Source organism: Amia ocellicauda, chromosome 1 (assembly GCF_036373705.1).
Source record: "Amia ocellicauda isolate fAmiCal2 chromosome 1, fAmiCal2.hap1, whole genome shotgun sequence".
NCBI classification, from domain to species: Eukaryota; Metazoa; Chordata; class Actinopteri; order Amiiformes; family Amiidae; genus Amia; species Amia ocellicauda.
In genome coordinates, this window is record NC_089850.1 from 60,103,677 (window position 1) to 60,115,186 (window position 11,510).

Genomic DNA, 11,510 nt, shown 5'->3' on the forward strand with positions numbered 1-11,510 from the left:
AATGTGCCTGATTGAACTGGCTTACAGCTGTGCTGTCTGACAGTAATGCGCGATGGGTGGGGGCGTGTCCTAACAACACAAAGACACCTCAGATTGTGTATTGGTCATTTAATCTAAAGTTAATTATCGACTACAATATAAGCAATAAATCTGTCTAACACAGATGTTGCCTCGGCGTCAGCAATAAGACGTTGTGGGTTGGTTATATTTTGGTTGCCTGACGTCGCGACTCAAATACAATCAAAAAACGACGTCATTATAACGTGTACACAGTGGGTGCATGTGGTAATAATATCAGTATTTATATATCTTTATTTGTGCGTAACACCGGGTAGACATGATTCATAAAGTGCTCGGTTTCGTCTAAAAATTAATGTTATTAATTTAAAAACATGTTGTTATGCTAATGTAGTTAAGGTTGCTGGTAAATATGATCCCGTTCACACTAATATGTAAACGGGGTCATAGATTTAGGCAGCCCCGCTTTTCGACCCGGACTAATGCTGCCTAAATGTAACTGTGACGCGCCGGGCCTGGGCCGGTGGAAAGCGTCAGCGTGTGACGCAACTCTAGCCCCGCCCCCAGAGACGCGTGTCTGAGAGACGCGGAATAAACAGAATAAACACAATAAACACGGACACCGACACAGCTGCAGGACACAGTATTGTCTATGTATTGTTTGAATGTCATATCGATCTATAGCCTTAAATGTACTGTTACATTTCAATAGCTCACATCTTTATATATATATTATAAAAGTCTAGGCTAAGTAATGAGTTATAATGTAAACAGTTCAAACTACACGGTCGATTAAAATAGAAGTGTGTAGCTGGTAAACTTGCTATTGTTTTTTCTTGTACTAAGTAAGATTGAAGTCTGAAATTTAACAGTATGCATTTTACATGTGGAAATTGCATTGTGAAATTGTGAACGGGACCATAACTTTATTAATTAATTTTGCATTAAAACCGAAGCAGGTTTCGATTCAAATCAGTGCATTTTAATACGGGACCAGCTGTTTACTATGCAATCCGAAATGCAGTTATATTGAGCTGAGCAGGACAATCACAAATGCCGGCGTTAGAGGTGACAACTGGGCCGATGCACAAATGGAAGCGCTGTTTACAATGAGGATGAAGATGCAGTTAAAACAGAAACCGCAGGAGCGCAGCGCTGCTGTCTGACACTATAGACGCGTCACAGAGGCTGCTTTCCATGCAGACGATCGCATACTAATGCACAATGTCCTAATAAAGGTGCTTCGCTTTCGGGTGGATTGTATAACAGCACTTTTAAACTTGCAGAACCGCAGATAGACATTTGAAAAGGGAAATATATGACTTAGATTCCCCATTGAACCAGCACATTTTAAATTATTTTAGAAAGCTTCGGCTGCAAAGGGTTAAGATTACTTTCAAATAAAACATAGAACCGAACAATAGCCAATCGATATTAATAAGTTGTGGTTATAAATACAGCGCATACACCTGTAAACAGACGTAATGTCCTGCGTCACTGGTTTGTTTGAGCAGATGTGTTTATTCCCGGCATGCATTGCGTTTAGGCCGCTTTTCGCCCGCATATGTGACGCGCTGAGGCTCCTAAACCCGCCAGTGTGGACGCGGTGTCTGAAAAGAGCCGGACTAAATTTGAGGCGCCCAGGGCGGCCTAATAAGTGTGAACGGGGTCCAAGTCAAATAAAGTTAAGAACAATCAGTTAAGGGTAATTCAATTATGAACGGAAACCATATTTTTATTTTCAAGTACACACAGTAAATTCACCAGTGTTGAATTAACACCAACAGTGATAAAATTAACTCTAAAAAAGTGTTTGTATAATCCACACTCTCCAGAGTAAAATGAACACTTTCAACAGAGATGGCATTTTTACACTGCCTTAGAGATAAAAGTTGTGCTCTCAGAGTTAAATAAGCAACTCTAGAAGTGTTTAAGTGTTTATTTTATTTTATTTAACACTGCACTACTCTCACCAGTGTTAACTCTGTTACTCCGTTAAATTGTCAAACTCCTGTTTACTCTGCTTTTATCAATCAAACGATAACTAGCATTACCACAAGATTTGCTTCTATACACTCTGGATGATCAGAAATGTGTGCATGTGTAATTGATACCGTGGATTAAAATCTAGCAGTCCTTTGTTAGAGAGAGAGAGAAAATATATATTAGTTTACAATTTACTTTTCAGTAAATAAATACCCAGACCCAATCAAACACCCCAACGGGTCAGGCATATACGGGTAATGCTTACAAGCACCACCACAAACTGATAAACAGCCAAACATTCAGGTCTGGGGTTGACTCAAAGACATGAGTTAACATTTATGGAAGAAAAATCTGACAACACAAATATAAATACATTGGTGGGTAAAGATACATTTTACCCTCAAACAATAATTAATGTACAATAATTAACATTTATACAATTATTAAGAAAAAAATAAAACAACAATTATTCAGGAAACTACCACAATCTATTGTGGGTATACCAGTACAGTGTAAAATCAACACTCTTTAATTTGACACCCAGTATTAGCACTGACACTCAAGATGGTTTAACTCTCAAAGTGTCAACTGAATCTTTTTAGTGTTGAAACAACACTGATGTTAACACTATATTATCGACACTATATTTTGCTGTGCACTCACACTGTAACGATACTAACAACAAGCTGTACATTCATAAAATAGAAAACGAGGTATTCAGTGTTTCCCGTCATTCTCCTGGCCAGGTGGAATATGAGCCCTGGGGGAAAACTGCAATTGCATAAAAAATTAAACTAACATAAGTAAAGATTACAATATTATCACACCGCCTTCCTAATGTTGCCACCCAGACAGTATTTTAACGAATTGCCCTGTATTTGTATGTACTTTGACCTCCCCCCCGCGTTACAACTCTACTCTAACTCTAATTAAAGGGTTAAACTCCGACTGTAAGTTTCACCTTCTCATGATTAATCAAGACACCTCTATTTAAACTGGACTTGTAACATAGCAATGTATTCCGCAGAGTGGTTCAGCTCTCCTGTCATGTTGCACTTCTTGCACGGTGTCATTATACTGCCTGTCCACATTACTCCTGTTGTTTATCTGGGATTCCCCCTACACCCCCTTCCCTTCAGCTCAGGACTTCAGCGCATCTTCTCTGCGCTTGTTAATGTTACCTACTACAACTAGGATGCATGACTTGTATGTTATGTTAAATGTATATTTTACCTATGCACTTCTGTAATTATAAAATTGTAACTGAATTATGCTTGAGTTTGTACTGTATTATTGCACTTTTGTATTGTTCTTGTATGCTGTCTGTCAATAAACGAACAAAAATAATAATAGGGATCACTATATTTTGTATCCAAGTCGACTAAATACGATTGTAAATAAGATTTCTTAGAAAAGGTGTTTTTTGGTAAGGTTTTCATGATGGGCTCTGTCTCCCCGCCCTGTTAACTACCGTCCCGACTTGGAATCGAAAGTGGGCGACGCAGTTTCGATTTTGAATCCCAGCGTCACTGCGAGGCGCTTATTAATGCAGCTGTGAACGGGCAGCATCGGCGGCATCACCGGGACCTCAGTCTGTGGGTGAACCTTTCATGTACAGTCGGACGCAGCGAATAGCAGCAGAAACAAATGAGTACAGGTATGTGACTTCAAATATGTTGCTAATGGAGAGATTTGCAGTCATATTCTTAGTATTGCTTTACTTGCACCGTTTATTTCTGATGCCCCTACCTGTCCTTAAAACTATAAGCCTATAGTTTGTTAAGACCTTGTCATGACCACATTCGTGACTTCATTTTTCCACGTACCTGTGATGACGAATGGCGTATTTTAAGTATTCATTTTCAATAATACAAGTAATTATTTAAACCTGCAAAGTGTTGATGATACAGATGGTGGGGAGTGGTGAATCTGTTGCAAATATGAATGTCTTATAAGCAAAGCTAAGCAAAACGTTATTTGATATTTTAAGACAAAATAATAACCTATTAAACTTGTGAGCTTTATTTTAAAAGGCAAGTGTTTTTCCAAGAACTTCGATTATGACAGATCCCTACAAGCTTGATACATGATTGTACTTATTACGCCATTGTGCACTTCAGACTGGAGCCCCACTCTCTGGAAGGACACTTTCAATGAACTGCTGGAAGACGAGCTGGAATACAATGACAGCTGGAGCTTCCAGTTCAATCACAGCCTGAAGGAGGATGCCAGCCAGGAGGAGAGAAGACGGGGCTGGAAGATTTACAGCCGCTGTATCTATGGCACGTAAGTAGCCTACACGTCTGAGGATTTCATCCTGGCTTTGTCTTCCCAATAATACCGTCAAGCCGTTAAAACCCCATTAATTAAAATATGTACTTTTATTATCAACGTCTTAATATATATTTAAATATTTCTATCACGTTTATGCATTACAATACATTTCTTGATATCACAAAGGTCAAATGCACTCTTAGAACGAATGTATTAAATCTAACCCATTATGTGCATGTTTAAGGATACCATAAGCTTGTGTAAAATTACAATAAAAGTCTGTGTGAGGAAAACACATTATTCTGTTAAAAATAAACATTATTGTGTTCTAATTCGTTACATTTTACTGAATGTGTTAAATTTAATACAATAGTTATAAGAGTATACAATCCAGGTTTGCCACACATCTGAGATACCGGAGAAATATGTATATATTGCATTAAACAATCCAATTGATTTTTAATTTTAGCTTAAACATTACCCCAAATGTAGATATTAAAATAGTGAAAAACAGTATAATCTGTTGCTCCATCAGTCACCCCTAAAATGTTAAGTACATAATACTAGTAAGACAGTGATAATGGAGCCATAATTGACAATGTTGCAGCTGTAAACAGTTAAAACAAAAACAATATATTGCAATACTTAGGTAAATTAGATGGTTGTATACAATTCAGAAGTTAACATTCTTATAGTGTATAGAAAATATATATATATATATATTCCTGCTGTAAAGATGTAACATTTTAAAAGGAAACGATGACAAAAGGAATTGCCCTGACATTTGTATGTCAAACACATTACATTAAAAGACCACCGGCTATATTGTAAATAATGGCAACATAAACGCAATAAACAACAATACAAGTATAGATTAACATACCTGAATTAGATTAAATAAATGCAGTCAATGCAGAATGAATGGCGATGAGCTTCTCCATGCTGCGCGCAGTGCACACCTCACTTGATCATTCCTTAGCAACATAACAATATTGGAATACATTCTAACATATTTACATAAAGTTTCACTTGTTCTAAACGTGTATATTATATGTACATTAGCGCATACACAAACACGTACCTCTCCTCAGTAGAGCCTTTGGCTGCGTTCACGACACTACTCTGCCGGCTAGACTGCAGACGGGAGTCTGCGTGTGACGTCACGGACTGTGCAGACGGAGCGTGGACAGCTCTGACACTGGAGCTGCAGACTCAGCAGAACAAACATGGAGTCGGTGTTGAGAGAAAGCGGTCCTAATCACAGAAGTTCATGCAATCAAAGTTCCCTTCGTGCTGCACCAGCTTCATACTTTACAACGTAATCAGAATATTGGGCAATTTAATCAGTTCACATCATATTAAGTAGCTTTACGATCCGTTAATAATCTTTAATTAGTAGAAATCTGTATTCCTACTCATTGTTGGGACACTTAAGGGATAAATACTCACATACTGATCAAATTAATTACAACAGATTTTGTTTGTGTGTACAATATTATCTTTACACTGGTTTCGAATCTACATTAAACCTGTGCATTCAGAGAAATACACATGTACAATATTTTGTATGTATTATTATGGATTAACTTGCCAGGTGTGCAAATTCACATAATACGTGGAAATTAGGTTATAATGTATACGTACATCACTAAACATGCATTTTATTTTATTGTTGAACTGTCAATCTTTAAAATATTATATTTATGTTGTACTTATCTAGCATGAAATGAATAAGATCCTTCATGACTCAAAGCGATTCACATCCCCTGACTAGGTGGCGCTGCCCATGCAGTGTCTCTGTCTCTGATTGACACGCACGTCTTCGTCACACAGCGCTCGTTTGTTGTTCCTCTTGAGCAGCTGCGCGGCTGTGCAGACTTTGCAGCCTGTGGATGAGTCGCATTGTGACGTGAGTTCACGCAGACGGGTAACTTGGACCGTTTCGTCGCAGAGTCTGCGAGAAGTCTGCGCAGACTCGGCAAAGTATGCGTGTCGTGAACGCGGCCAGACTGAGGAGTAAGAACCCCGCGCTGCTGACTGGGTAGTCCCGCAGGCCAGAGCAATACACTACAGAGCAATCGATACACTACAGAGCGATACACTACAGAGCAATCGATACACTACAGAGCGATACACTACAGAGCAATCGATACACTGCAGAGCAATAGACTACAGAGCAATCGATACACTGCAGAGCAATCGATACACTACAGAGCGATACACTACAGAGCAATCGATACACTGCAGAGCAATCGATACACTACAGAGCGATACACTACAGAACAATCGATACACTGCAGAGCAATCGATACACTACAGAGCGATACACTACAGAGCAATCGATACACTGCAGAGCAATCGATACACTACAGAGCGATACACTACAGAGCAATCGATACACTACAAAGCAATAGACTACAGAGCAATCGATACACTGCAGAGCAATCGATACACTACAGAGCGATACACTACAGAGGAATCGATACACTGCAGAGCAATAGACTGCAGAGCAATCGATACACTACAGAGCGATACACTACAGAACAATCGATACACTACAGAGCGATACACTACAGAGCAATCGATACACTACAAAGCAATACACTACAGAGCAATCGATACACTACAGAGCGATACACTACAGAACAATCGATACACTACAAAGCAATAGACTACAGAGCAATCGATACACTACAGAGCAATCGATACGCTACAGAGCAATCGATACACTACAGAGCGATACACTACAGAGCAATCGATACACTACAGAGCGATACACTACAGAGCAATCGATACACTACAGAGCGATACACTACAGAGGAATCGATACACTGCAGAGCAATAGACTACAGAGCAATCGATACACTGCAGAGCAATCGATACACTACAGAGCAATCGATACACTACAGAGCGATACACTACAGAACAATCGATACACTGCAGAGCAATCGATACACTACAGAGCGATACACTACAGAGCAATCGATACACTGCAGAGCAATCGATACACTACAGAGCGATACACTACAGAGCAATCGATACACTACAAAGCAATAGACTACAGAGCAATCGATACACTGCAGAGCAATCGATACACTACAGAGCGATACACTACAGAGGAATCGATACACTGCAGAGCAATAGACTGCAGAGCAATCGATACACTACAGAGCGATACACTACAGAACAATCGATACACTACAGAGCGATACACTACAGAGCAATCGATACACTACAAAGCAATACACTACAGAGCAATCGATACACTACAGAGCGATACACTACAGAACAATCGATACACTACAAAGCAATAGACTACAGAGCAATCGATACACTACAGAGCAATCGATACACTACAGAGCAATCGATACACTACAGAGCGATACACTACAGAGCAATCGATACACTACAGAGCGATACACTACAGAGCAATCGATACACTACAGAGCGATACACTACAGAGGAATCGATACACTGCAGAGCAATAGACTACAGAGCAATCGATACACTGCAGAGCAATCGATACACTACAGAGCAATCGATACACTACAGAGCGATACACTACAGAACAATCGATACACTGCAGAGCAATCGATACACTACAGAGCGATACACTACAGAGCAATCGATACACTGCAGAGCAATCGATACACTACAGAGCGATACACTACAGAGCAATCGATACACTACAAAGCAATAGACTACAGAGCAATCGATACACTGCAGAGCAATCGATACACTACAGAGCGATACACTACAGAGGAATCGATACACTGCAGAGCAATAGACTGCAGAGCAATCGATACACTACAGAGCGATACACTACAGAACAATCGATACACTACAGAGCGATACACTACAGAGCAATCGATACACTACAAAGCAATACACTACAGAGCAATCGATACACTACAGAGCGATACACTACAGAACAATCGATACACTACAAAGCAATAGACTACAGAGCAATCGATACACTACAGAGCAATCGATACACTACAGAGCGATACACTACAGAGCAATCGATACACTACAGAGCGATACACTACAGAGCAATCGATACACTACAGAGCGATACACTACAGAGGAATCGATACACTGCAGAGCAATAGACTACAGAGCAATCGATACACTGCAGAGCAATCGATACACTACAGAGCGATACACTACAGAGCAATCGATACACTGCAGAGCAATCGATACACTACAGAGCGATACACTACAGAGCAATCGATACACTGCAGAGCAATCGATACACTACAGAGCGATACACTACAGAGCAATCGATACACTACAGAGAAATACACTACAGAGCAATCGATACACTACAAAGCAATAGACTACAGAGCAATCGATACACTACAAAGCAATAGACTACAGAGCAATCGATACACTACAGAGCGATACACTACAGAGCAATCGATACACTACAAAGCAATAGACTACAGAGCAATCGATACACTGCAGAGCAACCGATACACTACAGAGCGATACACTACAGAACAATCGATACACTACAAAGCAATACACTACAGAGCAATCGATACACTACAGAGCGATACACTACAGAACAATCGATACACTACAAAGCAATAGACTACAGAGCAATCGATACACTACAGAGCGATACACTACAGAGCAATCGATACACTACAAAGCAATAGACTACAGAGCAATCGATACACTACAGAGCGATACACTACAGAGCAATCGATACACTACAAAGCAATAGACTACAGAGCAATCGATACACTGCAGAGCGATACACTACAGAACAATCGATACACTACAGAGCAATCGATACACTACAGAGCGATACACTACAAAGCAATAGACTACAGAGCAATCGATACACTACAGAGCAATCGATACATTACAGAGCAATACACTACCGAGCAATCGATACTCTCCACAAATATGTAAAAATAAGAACTAAAGGAAGGATTTGGGTGAAATACATACAAATGAATATTAATACTCATTACATTTACATGCTAAAATGGCAGAGGCAATTTGCCTTTAGTATTATATAATAATGTTGAATCAAAATAATCAGTTAATAGATTTGCAGCAGTTGTGATACAATTTACTTTTCACAGGTTAATATTATTTCTCTATGTTTGAAATCACAGCTATAAAATCTACCATTTTGTAAAAGGTTACTATCTAACTAGTCTAATCATCCCCTTTTTCTCTCCGCAGGTTTAAGTGCAGCAACTGCTCCAAAACGTGGCCTTCCGCCCAGATCATGGTTGTCTTTCACTACCGGCTGCGCAGCGACCGGGGCACCGTCCTGATGAGGGCGTTCAGGCAGGCGTGTCGACATTGCAGCGGCAAGTACGAAAAGCCGGGGTTTACCAAGCAGGCGGTGGAGGAGCTTCTCCTTAGACTGATGGGCAAAATTAAGAAGAACTGCTACGGCTGTGCAGATGACGGGGAATACAATCCTGTCTGCTCTGAAACAGTTAGGACCAAACCACACGAGAGCTCGCTGTGTGAAGCCTGCAGCCAGGGCATCTGTTGCAAAGATGAGTAGGACTGTTGGATGCTTGAAAAGAGGTCATAACGTTGTTGGCCTTAGCTGCTATGAAATATAGGCTACTGTATAGCCGTGTCTCAAATTGCATACTACGGACTATGCACTTAACTGTGGATAGTATACTAATCGTCCTAGTATACTGTTTATGTAGTAAATTATTTAAAAAAAGTTAAATTCACATAGGCTGTATTCAAATCCTCATCTACCATACTACATGTACTACATACCAACATTTCAGTAGTATGCATATTGGACATAGTATACTACTTAGTATGGTAAAAGTACCCAGATGGCTTGATACATTCAGTGTTGCCAACTAGTTTCAATGGAAAGTAGCTAAAGTCTGCTAGAAAAGTCGTCAAGTGTCGCTAGATGATGTCATATGCTGATTAGCTTAGTCGTGACATCATCGCGTCTCATTTGCAAACAATACAGATTCGTGATTGGTCCTTGACAACGCTGTTTGCACATGTGCAGCTCATTCAAGTCTATGTCAACTGCCGTGCGGTCAACTGATTGTGCTGCTCCGCCTTCTCGCCTGCTCCCCTCTGTCTCTGTCAGTCTCACTGAACAGAGTAGATGCAGAGAGGTGAGCCTCCGAGTCCGGGCAGGACAGCAAGACCACGCCATCGCAGGGCAGTACTGGCGACTTTCTTCTACGGAAGGTAGCTAAGGTTTGTCCAAAAAGTCACTAGATTTGTTGCTAGGCGCTAAATTGACAACACTGGCTACATTAGCCATATATGTAGTATACAACTACAATATTGCTTCCCATCATGTTTCACAGTTGGCTGACGTTCCATTCAATTACAAAAATGGATGACTAGTCTACAAATGAGGAAGCTCTCTGCAATTCAAATGTAACTACATGGTTAATTTTATTGATAATTTGTTCATTGTATTTATGTTTCCTCATATAAAAAGTAGTTTTCAACAACATAGTTTAACTTTACGAAACATTTTTTTTGTTTGTTTTTATATAGTACACTGAATCATTAATCTTCATACTGCATACTGTACTACTTACTAGTCAGAAAATCAGTATGTGGCATGCAGTATGTAATAGGATAGTATGCAGTTTCAAATACAGCCATACTTTTTTTGCACTTACAGGAAATTATGCATAGCACTGCTTGTCACACAGGAGACCCCACAAAATTCAAATTTATGCATGTTGAAATTTTGTCAATTGAATACAAAAGTAAATGTTAAAGTAAATTTAAAATAAACGTAAAACAGTAATATTACCACCCCCGAAAGAGTCCTATCTCTAAATCATTACAATATCTTATGTGCTTTGTGTTTTGGACAGGTCTTATTTAAATAAACCTATCCCAGAGAGAGGTACTTTAAAAGTAAATAAATAGAATAGTTCAAGTACATCAGTAATTAAGTTTTAGTAACAATTTTTAATTATAGGTTTGTGTAAGTTGATTCTTCTTGCATTCAGGATGTCAATTTTGTTCATTTATTTTTTATTTATCCATATTTGGCTGTATATCATTTGATTGTGAACAATGTGTATGTATGTCTGAAATTACTTTGGGGGGAAAAATACTATTTATATAATCTATTTGATTTTCCTATTCTTTGTATATGTATTTCAAATACCACATTTGTGTGAATTAAAAATACAAATATTTTTGTATTGGTGTTTTGTGACTAAAATGAAATGTTGACTAATGGTGATGAT

The 11,510-nt window shown here is 39.2% G+C and overlaps 1 protein-coding gene across 1 annotated transcript; it reads left to right on the forward strand.

The window, feature by feature from the left end:
• The first annotated feature begins 3,541 nt into the window (after positions 1-3,541).
• On the forward strand, positions 3,542-11,465 carry LOC136755688 (receptor-transporting protein 3). Its single transcript, XM_066712274.1, has 3 exons — positions 3,542-3,661; positions 4,125-4,290; positions 9,481-11,465. Exons 1-3 carry the CDS (start codon positions 3,652-3,654, stop codon positions 9,812-9,814), a joined length of 510 nt encoding a protein of 169 aa, XP_066568371.1. The 5' UTR covers positions 3,542-3,651; the 3' UTR covers positions 9,815-11,465.
• The last annotated feature ends 45 nt before the right edge of the window (positions 11,466-11,510 follow it).